Source organism: Typopeltis vanoorti, chromosome 26 (assembly GCF_054136105.1).
Source record: "Typopeltis vanoorti isolate ZY-2024b chromosome 26, IOZ_Tvanoo_1.0, whole genome shotgun sequence".
NCBI lineage: Eukaryota > Metazoa > Arthropoda > Arachnida > Uropygi > Thelyphonidae > Typopeltis > Typopeltis vanoorti.
Window position 1 is genome coordinate 2,785,520 of NC_143574.1, and position 17,285 is coordinate 2,802,804.

General features: G+C 33.9%; 1 protein-coding gene across 1 annotated transcript in view; it reads right to left on the bottom strand.

Moving 5' to 3' along the window:
• LOC150092270 (dynamin-binding protein-like) overlaps positions 1-17,285 on the bottom strand; it is a 247,536-nt gene that overhangs the window by 43,741 nt on the left and 186,510 nt on the right. The window contains exon 15 of the mRNA XM_090414833.1: positions 4,492-4,710. Within this exon, the coding sequence (XP_090270959.1) occupies positions 4,492-4,710 (219 nt within the window). The remainder of the gene's footprint in view (positions 1-4,491; positions 4,711-17,285) is intronic.

A 17,285-nucleotide genomic window follows, 5' to 3' on the forward strand; every position in this document is an offset into this window, starting at 1 on the left:
CACGAGAAGGTGAGGATTGAACATTAGGTCAGAAGCCCTGTTCAGTTCTCTGCATTCCTTTAAATGCTATGTGGAGGTCTCCTCTCGTTATACAGCTTTGACCCTTATCATACCGCAAACATTTCAGTATAAAACCAGTTTAAAATGCTGGAACAATAACACAAGTGAATATGACAGAAAAATCAACAATGCTATGGCATGTCATAACAGGTTGTAGAGTAGTAGAGTCCTAATCATGCCTGATTTTATTAAAGGCTAGAAATGTTACAAAATTTAAAAAAAAAAAAAAAATTACAAAAAATGAATTAAAAGTGATAACAAGCTAAACAATATTATTTTGCATAATAGGAATTAACATTGTCCATGAGATCTATTCAATAATGCTATGATTTCCTATAAAAAAACAGCATGTGTTTCATGCTTTTATGTAAGACTTTAGTCATCTTCCCTGAATTATCAAAATAAAACATACCATGTCCAAGGTGTCCAAAGGCATGTGATAAACATGAAACATGACTTGACAGTTGAAAGTTTCAAGTATTGTGGATTGAGATTAGGACATAAGGGGTAGCTAATTAGAGGATACCTACAGAGATTTATTTTCAGTACTGTTATTGAATTATCATCAAAACCAAATGGATAAACACATAGATTTCACATCTTAACAGGATTTCTGGAACAAAGAGAATGATCCAATGGACAATTCTGCATAGCGCCTGATTTCTTATATGCATAATGATGAGATAAAACATATAAGTGCAGAAGAAAGAAATTGTTCAAAAATTTTCTTTTGAAAATCCACAGTGTATTCTGAACATAAGATAAAGATTTCAGTACAAAAGCAGATAATAATACACGAATATTTGTAAAGATTAATTGAATCTATCCAAGGATACATACAGTTAATGTTTCATCAGCCAGCTGGAATGCTTTAGTTCTCAACTGGGAGATTAAAAAACACTTTAAAAAGTGAGCTAAATAAAAATGGACCTAGAGATTAAATGGAGAAGTTTTTAATGAAACTGATTATATCACAGTGAGCATGAAAATACTAGATGTATCTATTATAAACCAGTTTAATTATAATAGTGATCATAGGCTACTGAGAGAAAGGATAAAAATAATCAGTAGAGAAAACTGAAATTATTAACCAACTAGAATGTGAAGATATAATAAGCCATAAAGAAAATTTGAGGAAATAAATCAAAAATAAATAAATCAAAATTAAAAAAAAATCTAGTTGAAGGAAAAAAAATATGAATGAAAGCTTATCTGATAGAATGGAGGAAATAACTTCCACAATAATAGAAGTAACTAAAAGTTTAAGAAAATCATTTTACCAGCAAATAGAACTTCTAGAGAAAAACATACTTCACAGATACTTGATCTAATCAAAAAAAGAGAAGAATTAAGGAAAAGAGACACAGAAGTAGCAAAGACAAAATAAAATTTATGGAAATGCAAACGTTACTAAAGAAATGAAAAACGACATTAGAAAATATTTAAGAAAAGAAAATAATAGAAAACAAAAAAAAAAATGGAAAAAGTCAGCAAAGAATAATAAGTCTTGAATGTTCTGCATATTAGCATAACACATAAAATCAGGAGATTCACAGTTTCATAAGGTCATACTAGATATGTTCAATGATATTTTAATTAGAGAAAAAATTCTAGTGCAGTGGCATAAATCACTGATTATCTTATTACATAAAAAAAGCAACACAGAAGATATCCAAAACTATAGGCCAATCAGTTTACTATCACAACTGTACAAAATGTTTATATCCAATATATTAAATAGGATCCCAAGGCTTTTGGATGATGCAAAGCCATATGAACATTCAGGATTCAGAGAAGATTTCTCTACAATAGATCATATCCAAACTATCAACCAAGAAATAGAAAATGCAAATGAATATAATCTTCCTGCATATTTAGTGTTTGTTGATTTTGAAAAAACATTTGATTCTCTATATCATTCAGAAATAATAAACAGCTTAAAACAACAAGCCATCCCAACAAAGCATATCCAATTATTAAAAATTGTATATCAAAATACAACAACCGGTATCAAGCTAGAACATCAGGGAAAGAAATCTGGTATTGGAAGAGGGGGTAAAGCAAGGAAATTCTATATCACCCAAATTGTTTTCTGATACATTAGATAGTCTTTACGAATGTTTCATGGGAAAACTATGGAATTAGCTCCAATGAAAAAAATCTCAATCACTTACATTTTGCAGATAACATTGCTCTTTTAGAAAAAAATAAAAAAGCAGCTCAGGAAATAATGACCTTGATAAAGAGAGCAGGAAAAAAGATTTAAAGATTAATCTAACTCAAACCAAACTGATGACAAATTCAGATTAAACTGAACTAAAATTAACAGATAATCATACTAAAATTGTGGAGGATACATACTCTGGTCAATTAATTTTATGGAAAAACAAGATAAAGAAATAAGTAGAAGAATCACACAAGGAAACAAAGCATTTTGGCTGTAGAAAGATTATCTGTTAGGAGATTTACCCATATGTCTAAAAAAGCTCTTTAATATATGCATTATCCAGTGTTTACCTATAGACATGAGCAACACTAAAAACCAGGAAGACCAGTTGTGGGTGGCCCAAAAAGCCTTGGAGAGAAGAATGCTCCACATAATGAAAAGGGATAGAATAAGAAATATTAGAATTAGAGATATGACTGGAGTAGAAGATATTGTGAAGCGTTGTAAAACATGTAAATAGAGATGGGCTGGCCATATTGGTAGACTGCCAGAATGTAAGATGGACAAAATTAAGCACTGAGTGGATACTAAGAGAAGGAAAGGTTGCCAAAGAACAAGATGGAGGGATAATCTACAAAGATTTGACATGAGATGGTGGATATTGGCTAAAAACAGGCAGAACTGGAAAGTTAAGGAGGAGGCCTATATCCAGCAGTGGATGGAAAGAGGCTAAAGAAGAAGATCACATTGTGGTCAAATTTAAAAAGCTGATTTTTCTTTTTTCATATTCAATAGTGAGTTGTAATCTATAGCTAAGGGTGTTTAGAAACTAGATTTTTTATGGAATTATCATCACTACCAAGCCAGGACATCGTCATCATAATCTACCATAATAATAAAGTCCTGTGGGAAGGAGCAGAAAGATAAAAGATGTGATTCAATGTAGACAAGGAAAAGTTCTGCAAGCGTCCAATAATGTTTTGGCTCACTGGAAGACCAAAAATCTCTCTGTAAATATTTAGATTATATTTTAAAAACCTGCTGAGATTATGTTAGTGAAAGAATATGTCAACAAGATTATTATGTACATTCTACTAATATTGTGGTCATCTATAAGCAGATGATGTCCAGGGTTTTAGAAAGAAGTGGATGGAAAGAGACTAAAGAAGTAGCTGGATGGGTGTAAAATAGCTTCTTGAGTGGAAAAGAATGCCTAGTTTTTTTAAAGGTTGAGGAAGTTACTGATGCAATGTGTTTATGCACTGGAGATAAATGTCAGTCTAAGAAGAGAGATCTAATCCTGTTAGGTGATGTGTGTATTATGGCTCTTTCTTTTATGGCTCCTGCCACTTATAAACACTGTTTTGTTATCAATGTATGTTTTGTAATTTCCTTTGTCTACTGATTCTGACATCATTTGCTACAAAATTCATATTGTTATCATGAAAATTCTGAACTTTTATTGCGTGTAATATTGAGCTTAAAATAGCATTACTTTGGATGGGACTTCTCTATAGTTGGTTGCAGCACATCATTTTGTTTCAGTGGTATTCACTGTAGTGTGCACCGACTGAACTTAACAGTCTTCCCTCGTGTTTAAAAAAAAAAAATATATATACAATTTTCGAAAATATTTTTATTTGGTACTATTATTACTAGTTTTTGCTAAGATTCAGTTATAATCAGGACCACTCAACTCATGATGCTACTAATGGAAATAATGAAATTAAGTTTAAATTAGAATTATAACAGAATGGCAACAACAAATTGTTGTTGTTGCCAACAAGGCGATGATGATGACAAATTTGTCATCATCATCGCCTTCAATCATACCTTATAATTAACAGAATATAAGCTGTTTCTTAAAATATATTCAAGGCAGTGCATGCTGTTAAGCAAGAAATATGTAGCAGTTCCACTTCTAAAAATGAGCAAGTACAAATTGTGTTAGCAATCATATTAGGTATTTTGCTCACACTAGCTTTAAAGAGTATTTATTTATCAGATTTATAATTTAATATCAATAGGCATTTGTACTACAAAAATATTTTCATTTAGTTAAGAGGGGACAGCATTATATTAAGTGGCACACACACATATACACAAAGCTGATGAGGCAAAAGCTGGTTAAAACATGCACAATTGACTGCCATTAAGCCAAGAGTATAGCGAGGCAATCCCTGTTATTTTGACAGAAAACTGTAGAAAAGAAAAAAAAAAAAGAAATATATAAATTTGAAGGAAGTCTAAATGCCAGGCATCACCTGTTGACGAATTCCTTGGAGTGAAGTTCCGAGATTCAGATGACTGATATGAGGAGATGAATGCTTTCTTCCCAAGGTATCTCCTTTTGTAGTTGTAATGCAACCAGGGAATGCCTGCTTTGGGACTAGATTTAACTGAATCAGATGGTCAACTACCAGATTATGCTTTGTCTGGAATATTTCAAGGATGCCACCGTTGGCTCCAAGCAGAAGAGGAAGCTGCAGAATAATGCATAAAAACTGTCATTCCAATAATAATAATAACAACAATAAAACATGAATATGAGGTATACTGAAGTTTACATATGAAAGCCTAAAAATATCCTTGACAAAGAGCGGACTAATATAGATAGGGTGCTAATACAGTTTATAGAATATATCATATTTATATTTATCGTTTAATCTATCATATTTATAGATAGATTGTTACTAATATAATAATGTGATCATATGTGGGAAAAAACCTGCAGAGGATGTAGTCAAAATATTTGACTAATGCCTTGAATTTTTTTTCTAGTTTCAAGAAGTAAAAATTTATTAAATATTGTAATCCAATCTTTTCCCTATAACAACCTTCACCTTTTTCAAGATTAACGATAACAACGGCAAATAAAGTGTAATTAACTTTGAAAATTTTCTGATACTATAGAGAAAATATTGGATCAAAATATTAATTTTTTACTTGCTACAATATGATAATATCATTAAAATGCTGATAGCATTCGTTGTATAAGCAATACATAAATTTAAATGCCAAGAATGTACTTTGTATATATTCTTGTAAGTAAAAATAATAATTTATTCATGAATTGTATGAAATTTCATACTAATTCCTCAGACCATTAATAACTTTCTAGCTTAAAGCTTCTATTCCCTTTTACACTATATATATATTTTTTTTTTTTTTTCTTTCAAAATTCATTAAACCTTTTATATATATATATACAGGGTGTTCGGGATAAATTTGACATATTTATAATTAATTATATTTTTCCGTAAGTTACATGTATTAACACACACTTCTCTTCATTTAAAAGTTTGGACCCTTCTTCATTCATATACAAGATGTCAGAAAGGATGGATAGCTGGAACCCACCTGAATCATGGAAGAGAATAACTTGTATCATGATGATTCGTGCCCGCCATCAAAATAAGGATATTACGACTGCTGCCCAATGCTCCCTGAATACAGTAAAAACAATCAGGCATGAACTAGAGACTTGCAATGGTGACTACGAGGATGTAGCAAGAAGAAAGATCCCTAGCAGACGATCTGATTGCGTTCGTACAGCAGAATTCCTCGCAAATCTGCAGGAACAGGTGTTGAAGAACCCTGGCATTGGAATTCGGGCTTTGTTCGTGGAGTTGCTAACTGTAGTCAAGCCCTGGATAACAAGGGTAGCCAATGGTAGGCCGTATGTATGGCAGCAGGATTCGGCCCCTTGCCACACCTCTGGGAAAAGTCAAAAATGGTTGTCTGAAAATTTTTACGACTTCACCAGTCCAAATGTTTGGCCTCCAAACTCCCCAGACCTTAACCCCATGGATTATTTTGTATGGGGCGCAGTTGAAAAAGACACCAATCGCACTTCCAGTAATACAAAAGCCCAGTTAATGGATAAAATTAAAACAGTTTTTGCGGCCCTTCCCAGGGAGACTGTAGCATCAGCTTGTTCGAGGTTCCGAAACAGAATTGAAGCTGTGATCGATGCTAATGGTGGTTATTTTGAGTAAATCTTGTTGATAGTATTGTAATTAACTCTGCCTGTAATGTTTTTTTGTCAATTCATTAAATTTAATAGATACAAAGAAGATTTTCTTTTTCCTTACGAAACTGTCAAATTTATCCCGAACACCCTGTATATATTTTTTTTTAACTAAGCTAAAATAAGAAAGCTCTTTAGTAGCTATATGGCAGACCATTGAATAAACTCAGACTAAGTTCATCCAAAATGCTGGGATTCTAAAAATACATTTCAAATATAGGCACAGGATATTATATCCCATATGCTATATAATCATAAGACAACTACAAATAACTAAAGAGTACTTAAATAAAGTGTTAAATAATATCCAACTACAACTCTTTTTTACTAGGGGAAGGAAAAGAGTATACAGGGTGACCATATGGTAGGGTGATTAAAGGCAAAAGAAAAAAAAGAGAAGCCTGAGATCAAGAGTAGACCCTTAAGACCTTTCCAATTATGGTTTATGTCCATCTTCAGATAAAAGATGGACACAAGCTACAACTGGAAGGGCCAATTTATGGGTTCAAATGTCATATAACTCACTACATGATCTCAACTAATAATTTCACTGGGTATAAAAACACTACTTAGTTCAAAAAATCCTTTGTGTCTGATGTTCAAAATCAAAGATATGACGCACTCTACATCTGCTGTGGTAATTTGGAGAAGTTTAATACTTTCACATACAAAAAAACACGATATATAATTTGAATCTTCTTTTCATTTTTTTTTTTAATATATAATTCACACATTTAGAGTCACAAGACCTATAGCACATATAAAACTACGACCTCCAGCAATTCAAAAGATATGCCAACTGATTTCCCCTTTCTTCTTGTATTGACAAGGAGGAAGAGAAGTCGGTTGATATTTTTTTTTGAACAACTGAAGGTTTTGGTGTGAGACACAGTTAAGGGAGGCTATTCCAAAGAACACAGGCAGGTGGAATGAAAGGTGAGGAAGAGAAGTTGGTTTAATAAGTTTGGAGCTGGACTGTAAATGGGTGTTGACCAGTAACCGTTTTTATTCTTATAGTTTTAAAGAAAGAAAAGAATACTGGCCAGTTCAGCAGAGCACCGGTCATGAAAGTACTTGAAAAACAGGCATAAGGCAGAAAATATATGTCTAAGAGCGAGGGATTACCAATTAACTGGATTGCTCTCTTCTGAATAGTATCAAGCAATCTTAGCAAGGAGTTGGGTGAGCAGTGTTCCATGATTGGGAAGATTTATGCAGTGTTAGCAATTGTGTAGGTGAGAAGTAGCGTTGTTTGATGGCTGCGAATGCTATGGCATAGGTGTGTCTGTGACAAGAAAGGCTGGAAGTATTACATTAGCCCAAAAAGAGAAACATGATCTTATTTGGATATCTGGATGTTATCAAAAGTTAGAAGAGGATAGTGCAAGATACTTCTTGCTAGAAATTATGCAGAACTGAGTTTTAGTAGCATTTAAACTTAAAGTAGCAATTTTTTATTTACTTTAAAATAAATTTGGTTATTTAGAAATTATAACAAAAAACTGTTTTTAAAGAATATCTAAAAAAATTATTTTGTAAATTTGTAAAGGGTATGTTTTTTATTATAAGAAATTTAAATATAAATTAAAAATAACAGAGTGAACCATATCAAATGAATCAAAACATTAAAAAACAGATGCTATCACACATCAGTGAGATAGATCTAAGATTGGATGAGGTTGATCTAGTTTTTAAAATTAACTATATGTATTAATCCAGTCCATAATACATAATGGACCACAGAGCATGTTAAATCTATGCAGTTTCCTACACGTACATCATTTTGGTGTACATATAGGAATATATCTACTTTAAGATAGGGATAGAGATCCCATGGATCACTGTTTCATATGTCACTGTCATGCACCCATACTAAACTACTGTACTCAATTTCATTCATTTGAAATATAGAAATATTTTTCAAAAATTACTTTTAAATTAAATTAATTTCTAATTATATTTGCATGCTATCAGTTGTTCCACATACCACTGGATAGGAAGGATTACTGTAAACAATGCTGCACAGATGGCTGGAATCTTTAGAATGAACCTATGCTTTGTGAAATAATTTTAAAATATTAATATATAAATAAATGGCTGAAAAAATATACGGGTTATAAAACTAGCAATGTGATTTTAAAAACTAAATTGCTTATAGGTAACCAGTCATTTTATAAATCCCCCATGCAATACAAAAGGAGAAACAGTCCTCTACCCTTACATATTTACACTTCATACTGCCTTTTGGATTTACAAAATCAATGATTTGTCTATAAATCCTGTTTCTAAAATGAACACATTCTGGATAAAAATTAGGAAACAAAGCATTAACTCATTTAAGTCCCAGAAATGGGTAGGCTGTGATAAACAAGAGGGAAAATCAAAGCAAACTGAATATAAAGATAATACAACGTATCAGAATGTTTTTTCAAGGTTTGGACACTCAAAAACTGATAAATCGAAACATGTCTTCTTAGGTTGATGTTCATTATGTCTTGTACAATTAAGTAAAACACAGCTTGTTAGCAGGCTTATTAACTATACAACCAGTGATCAAGCTAAAATCAGATTTTTGTAATCAGAAGAGGTCAAATCCTGCCATATTTACAGACTGTAAGCATGTACAACATTGTAAAAAATATACACATGGGTGAAAAGTTCAAAAGTGAAAATGATATTGTGTTGCCATAAATAATGCTTGATCTCATTTAGTCACTCCAACTATTAAAAAAAAAATCAATAATTACTGAATAAAAAAAGTCTAAAAAGGCTTCAATTTTAGCAATGAAAAATATTAATGGAAAGGATAACATATATCTAAAATTACTGTATAGTAAACAAAACAATGATTTTTCCCAGAAAATTTAAGTTTTGAAAGTGAATCCACAAATTCAAAAGAATTGAGTTTAAAAGCATGCTCTGACATACTTGAGGATCAATTTTAATATTGTTTAAAAAAACAAAGGGGAATATACTGAAAAAAATCTACTAACAGACAGAAGAAAAACATAAAAAAGTATAAGAAGAATATCAGAATGAATTTAATGCTGGAAATAATAATGAAATTTGCAAATTTTTTTTTTTACAAATATCAGATTAATAATTTGTATGAGAAAATGATTTGGAAAGTATTATATATGTGTATGTATGTATATATTTCATATGTTCTAATTTCTCACATAAATAAAACATTCGGAAAAACAAATGTCTCAATTATATCTTCAAGTAACTGAACCTTCAATTATCCAACCCTTAAATGGATAAGTGTATCAATCTCTTCTGGTATAGCACTATGTAACTACACCTTCAGTTAATTGATCCTGCAATTATCTAAACCTCAAATTGATTTCTTACAGCAGTTAGATAATGGGGTGATTATCATATATAACAAAAAAAAGCATCATCAAATTCCTGGTATATACCCTCAAGGGGTGTACAGGATATGATAGCACTACATGAAAAATTTACACCATTACTAACTTCCTATCTACAATTTTCTTCCAAATTAGTCTGTTACCTGTCAAGACTCCAATATTATCAGGTCTTATATTTCTGTATCAATCCACCTATATCTTGGTCTTCCTCTGGGTCTTTTTCCTGCCAACCTGGCAGAAAACACTTGTTTTGCTAATCTTTCCTCTCCCATTCTGCTTAAGTGACCATACCACCTGAGATTAATTCTGCTAATGCATTCCTGGATGCAGACAATATAAAGTTCTTTCCTAATATCCTTGATTTTAATATGATACTGCCATTGATGCCATCTGTTCATGCCCCTAATCTTTCTCAGGACTCTCATATCTGTGGTCTCTAGTCAAATGGTCAAGTGTTTTACTTCTGACCCAGCTCTCAGATCCATAATCACCGGCCTGTCTGGCCGAGTGGTTAGCGTATCTGCTCTCCAGCCAAAAGGCTGCGGGTTCGAATCCCGCAAAGGGCATGAATGTTTGTGATTGTCTGTGAAAACAGCAGTGATGGTGGGCGGTAGATGGCGTTGGTGTAGATGAGGATGGTAGTTGCGGTTCAGTGTGGTTGATGGATTGAGTCGTGGTGCCCTCCCTCGATGAGTCTTTGGACTCCCTGGAGGTGTCAAGTAATAATAATAAGTTAAAATTGGTTTGAACACTGTCTTGTATACAGCTAATTTAGTGGTTTTGGCTAATTTCTCTTTTATTTCATATAAATTTATTCAGTTGACTTTCTACCATACAAGCATTGTTGATTCTGCTGTCTATTTTCATATTTAATTTACCATCTTCGCTAAAAATTGTGCCTAAGTAGCTGAAATATTTTACTTGTTCTATAGGTTCTCTATTCATAATGCAGTTGATTATTTTCAATGTTTCTGCCTATTTTCATTGTCTTTGTCTTTTTAAAGCTGACCTTCATACCATATCTATTACAACAGTTATTCAAATAATAAAGCGACACGTAAAAACCACAGTGATATGTTTAATTAGTAAAAGGACAGATATTTCGTACTAAAATTAATAGTACATCTTCAGTGTCTGTAACAGTAATAGGAATGGAATACAAGCAAAACGTTCGGTAGATCACCTATTAAAATACAATTGTTACTGAGTGTTAGGAAATAATAGAAATAACAAATTTAATCTATTAAGATAAATGGTTTTTTACATAAGATAAAAGTCTCCCAGATCTTTGAGAGAGAGACATACAGTCATTTCTATTTAAATTCAGTCGGTGTAAGATAATTTCACAACTTTCTTTGAATAAGCATTCATATTTGAATCTGCATCTATGGAGGAGAACAGCTTTATCCCACTGGACACTATGAGTAGAGTCAATACTGTGCTGTGCCAGACCAAACTTCAGAGGTTTCTTATAATCAACATAATATTGATGTTCTTTTATTCTTTTTTTCCAAAGAACAGCCAATTTGTCCAAAATAAGAGACATCGCATTCGCAAGGTATTTGGTAAATGCCAGCCAAAGATAAGAAGACAGTTTATCCTTTGGAGAAGGTAATAAAGAAGAAATTTTGTTGATAGGAATATATGTTGGAATCAACTGATACTTTTTCAGAATTCTACCTATGGGTTCTGAGATTCCTGGAATGTACAGAATAGGAACTCTGCGGACTGTTGAAGAAACTGTAGGTGTTGGAACATAAGAGTCAAATATCTGTTAGATTTGATTGGAGTTATAATCATTTGATTCCATTAACTTTTTAATGATGGAAAGTTCTTGTTGTAAGATTATTGGGGAAGAGCAAACTTAACGTGCTCTATGAATTAGAGATTTAAGAATGCCAAATTTTTGAGACACGTGGGTGGTGTGCAGACTTTTTGTGAATGTATCTGCCAGTAAATGTGGATTTTCGAAAGACACCTGTAGATAAGGTACCAGAAGACGTTCTAGTAAGGAGGATGTCCAAAAATGGTAAAGTATCAGACTTTTCTTTTTCCATAGTGAATTGGAGGCATGGGTGAAGGTTATTTATCCGTTGTAGAAAAGTGGAAAGTTCATCTTCAGTGTGTGGCCAAACAGCAAAAACATCATCGAAGTAATGGTACCAAAGAGATCATTGAGGATGAACGGATGAGAACATAGTATCTTCAAATTGTTTCAAATAGTAGTTTGCCAAAGGTGGAGACAGAGGGCTACCCATGGCAGTACCTTCAATTTGTTTGTAGATTTTGTTTTTCCAACTTAAACCTTCATCCACGCATCCAATTCACTATGGAAAAAGAAAACTCTGATACTTTACCATTTTTGGACATCCTCCTTACTAGAACGTCTTCTGGTACCTTATCTACAAGCGTCTTTCGAAAACCCACATTTACTGGCAGATACATTCACAAAAAGTCTGCGCACCACCCACGTGTCTCAAAAATTTGGCATTCTTAAATCTCTAATTCATAGAGCACATAAAGTTTGCTCTTCCCCAATAATCTTACAACGAGAACTTTCCATCATTAAAAAGTTAATGGAATCAAATGATTACAACTCCAATTAAATCTAACAGATACTTGACTCTTATGTTCCAAAACCTACAGTTTCTTCAACAGTCCACAGAGTTCCTATTCCGTACATTCCAGGAATCTCAGAACCTATAGGTAGAATTCTGAAAAAGTATCAATTGGTTCCAACATATATTCCTAACAACAAAATTTCTTCTTTATTACCTTCTACAAAGGATAAACTGTCTTCTCTATCTTTGGCTGGCGTTTACCAAATACCTTGCGAATGTGATGTCTCTTATTTTGGACAAACTGGCCGTTCTTTGGAAAAAAGAATAAAAGAACATCAATATTAACCTCTGAAGTCTGGTCTGGCGCAGCACAGTATTGACTCTACTCATAGTGTCCAGTGGGATAAAGCTGTTCTCCTCCATAGATGCAGATTCAAATATGAATGCTTATTCAAAGAAAGTTGTGAAACTATCTTACACCGACCAAATTTAAATAGAAATGACTGTATGTCTCTCTCAAAGATATGGGAGACTTTTATCTTATGTAAAAAACCATTTATCTTATTTATTTCTATTATTTCCTAGCACACGGTAACAATTGTATTTTAATAGGTGATCCACCGAACATTTTGCTTGTATTCCATTCCTATTACTGTTACAGACACTGAAGATGTACTATTAATTTTAGTACGAAATATCTGTCCTTTTACAAATTAAAGATATCACTGTGGTTTTTATGTGTTGCTTTATTATTTAATTACTATGCCACAGGTTCCACTAAAAATCAACAGTTATTCACTTTAGTAAGGGAATCTTGCAGACTTGTGGCAGATTCATTTAGAAGTACAACATCATCTGCATAAAGCAAAGAGCTGACATTAACATCTCCAATTTTGATATCAGGTTTAATACCACTTTCCTTCATAATGTAATCCATATAGATAATGAATAACAGAGGGGATAATGTACATCTTTGTCTGACACCAGATTTAACATTAAACCACCTTCCTGTACTTCTTTCATTTCTAACTGCTGACTTACAACTCAAATAAAGACTAAGTATTGTTTGATATAATGCCCCATTCACACCATATAACTGTAGCATTTTGAATAGCTTCTCTCTCTGCACCTTGTCATATGCCTTTTCCAGATCTACAAAACTTAAATACAGATCTCTGTTATATTCCCACGATTTCTCAACTATTTGTCGTAAAGTGAAAATCTGATCCTGACAGCCTCTATTTGGCATGAATCCAGCTTGTTATTCACCAAGCTTCTCTTCTACAATCCTTCTCAACTGTTTCTCAAGAATACTTCTATATATCTTACCAGGAACACTCAGTAATGAAATATCTCTGTAATTCTCACATTCAGTTTTATTTCCCTTTTTATATATGGGTACTGTGAGAGCTCTACTCCAATCATCTGGAATTCGTCCCTCTGTCCAGGCTTTCTGAACTATGCAGTGCAGCCACTGTAAGACTTTTATACCAACATACTTCAGCATTTCTGGTCGAATATCATCTACTCCTGCTGCCTTTCCACATTTCAAGCCTTTGATGGCTTTTTCTACTTCAAGTATGGATATGTATTCCTGACTATATGCCTGGCCAGTGTTTTTTACCACTGTGCTGTCATCACTGCTTGTTTCAATTAGCAGTTTTTCAAAGTAATTACTCCATACTTCAAGGATATCTTTTTCTCCCGTTTTCATTTCACCTTTATCATCTCTAACTCCTTTTACAGCACTCTTTCCTCCATTCCTAAGCTTCTTCAACAACCTCCAGAATATCTTACCACCTTCTTGATATTTATTTGCTATGTTCTTGCCAAAGTCCTCCCATGATTTTTGTTTAGCCAGTTTTACACAGTGTTTTGCTTTCTTACATTTGTCTCAGTTTCCTGTGCTGACTAATTTGCCAGGTGCTTTTTATATGCTTTCTTCTTTTCCTTCACTGCCTCTTTAACTTCCTGTGTCCACTATGGAGTTCTGATTTTTCTATCCTTGCAGACAACCTCGCCACATACCTCTCTGGCTGAATTAATCAGTGTTTTCTTCAGGGTTTGCCACTGAATCTCCAAGGTTTAATTCCTGTTCTCAAACTCTTTCATTTTTTCTTGAATAATATTTGTGTAGTTTAGTCTACAGTTCACATCTGAGAGCTGCTCAACTTTAATTTGCTTTACACACGTTATTCTTTTCAATATGAAATTCAATTTTATCCTGAGGAAGGCATTCCCATGGTCAGGAAGACAAACAAAGTAGGTGTCAGATTAATGAGTAGTAGTATCAGGCTTGATCTGCGAAGAAAGAAAATGTTATGGAGAATTTACAAGGAGAAAGGAGATCGTTACACCCATGAGAAGTACAAGGCTCAAGCTAGGAAGGTTACCAGCATAGTAAGAAAAACTAAATGAGATTATGGGAAGACCTTGGCCAAGGAGTTCAAGGGTAATCCAAAAGAGTTCTTCTGTGTGGCAAGTAAAAGGAAGAATGACTTTGGAAGGATAACCTAGTGGGTGCTGATGGTATTATATCTGAATTGAGGTGAAATTCGGATGTAATAGTAGAGTTACTGAGTGATCACTTTTCAAAAGTCTATCACCCAAGTGAGGATATCTCTGTACCTGTAGCAATAGCTAATGTGAGAATTGAAGTTAATAAATCAGAGGTACTTAGTATATTGCAGAATTTAAATGCAAACACTGCTGCAGGTTTAAATGGAATATCAGCTCAGGTGTTGCATGAATGTGCAAAGGAATTGTCAATGCCTCTTACTCGGTTATTTAACTTAAGTTTGAACTCTGGTATGGTCCCTAGGGAGTGGAAGGTAGGTAAAGTGGTTCCTTTGCATAAATGTTGCTCTAAGACTGCGGTAGTTAATTACAGACCTATCACCATCTCAGGAGTGGTTGTAAAAGTATTGGAAAAGTTGGTAAAGGACAGAATTCAAGAATGGGTGGATCAGAATATGATATTCCTATAGGGGCCAACATGGTTTTGTTAAAGGTCGATCCTGCCTTAGCAATTTATTAACTTTTTATAATAGAATGACATCTGAGTTGGACAAGGGAAATGGCTACACAGTGATACTTCTGGATTTTGCTAAGGCTTTAGACAGAATACCCCATGGAATACTGTTGCACAAATTAGAGCAGATGGGGATGGATACTAAATTGGTGATATGGATAAGAGAATGGCTCATGGAGAGATATCAGAAAGTAGTGTATGGAAGAGCAGAGTCTAGGATGAGGCAGGTGACTAGTGGTGTGATTCAGGGCTCTGTGCTTGGGTCGCTATTGTTTAATTTGTACATAAATGATATAGGAAATGGCTTGAAGGAAGATATTCAGTTGTTTGCTGATGATGCAAAGTTGGGTAGTGCAATAAAAAATCAAGCTGATGTTGAGAGTTTGCAGGATGATTGTCCAATGGATGTCAGTTCAATGTGGAAAAGTGTAAAGTTATGCATTTTGGGATTAAAAGATTACCAGCTGTGTACCACATTGATGGAACAGTACACCAAGAGATTGATGAGGCTAGGAACTTGGGGGTGTTGGTGGATAGTGAGATGAAGTTCAGAGGGCACATTGCTAAGGTGTCCAAGATTGCACATAGGATTACTTAGTTATTGAAGAACACACTAACATCCAGAGATAAAGAGTTTATTATTCCCCTTTATAAAGCATTGATACTTCCACATTTGGATTACTGTGCTCAAGTCTGGTCATTTGGATTCCTTGGAGATGAGGTTGTGGAGAGGGTTCAGAGGAGAGTGATGTAAAAAATGCTCCCTACATTGAAAGATTGAGAGCTTGTGGATTGTAGAGGTTGGTTAATAGGCAGAGAAGAGGGGATATGATGGAAACATTTAAATTACTAAAAGGTTTTTATAAGATTGATGCAGGGGAAATATTTCAGCTGTGTGATAGTGATGGAAGAACAAGAGGTCATCCCTGGAAATTGAGGAAAAGTGTGGTTAACAAGGGTGCGAGAACTAGATTTTTTGCTTGGAGGGTAGTGAATGAGTGGCATGCACTGCCCGACTCAGTTGAGAGTTCTTCACCTGTAAATGAATTCAAGAAGAGGTACGATACATATTGTTTTGATAGTTTGGGTCTCCTGCAATGAGTCTACTGACTTCATGGAGATACCCATAATAATAATAATAAAGTAGTATTTCATCCTCATCACTGTCTATGGTCTGTTTTGATTCTCGTATCATGTAGCTGCAATTGTTGCATGAATGAAATATATCTCTCACATAACAATGTGAGAGAAATAACATGCGTGTCCTATGTGCGGAGTTTAAACGCTGTTGTTTAGATGTATGCTATGCTATGCTAGATTGTTGGCTGGCCTGGTTGACTGAGTAGTTAATATACCTGCTCTCCAACCAACAGGCTGAGGTTTGAATCCTGCCACTGGCAAGGATGCCTGTGTTTATCTTTACGGGGAAGATGAATTTCATCACCTGGTGAGATCCTTGCACCACAAGCCACTTCAGGCTTCTGAAGCAGGGTTTTGGACTATATAAAAATGAGTTAAAAATAAATAAAAATAGAAAAAAATTCCTCAGCCAGTGCATAGTACAAATATGCTTAATATTTACAACCTTTTGTGACTGGGAGACACATAAACAACAAATGTATGTATACATGAGTGCATGTTTTAACATATGGTACTTCATTTTTTTTTCCCCATGTCTCTTTAAGACAAGAAAGGTTATAAACCTACAGTATATCAGTACAATGGATGGGGGTACGAAATTTTTTTTTTCATTTATATATATTTTAATTATTTATTTATTTTCTATTTTTTTATTGATTTTTACATTGTCTGGAAACCCTACTCTAGCAACTTTTTCAAGCCACTTAAAGTCTCCAATAAGCAAAGAATGGTCACACACACCAGGAAGTGAATGTTATCTCTCACTGAAAGACAATCACAAACATAAATGTCCATGGCAGGATTTGAATCCACAGTCAGTTGGTTGGAGAGTGGGTACATTACCTACTCAGCCAACTTTGCCAGACACTTTATTAGTTTCCTGAAGAAGGCACTAGTAAGTGTGGAACCAACAGGTGGAGTT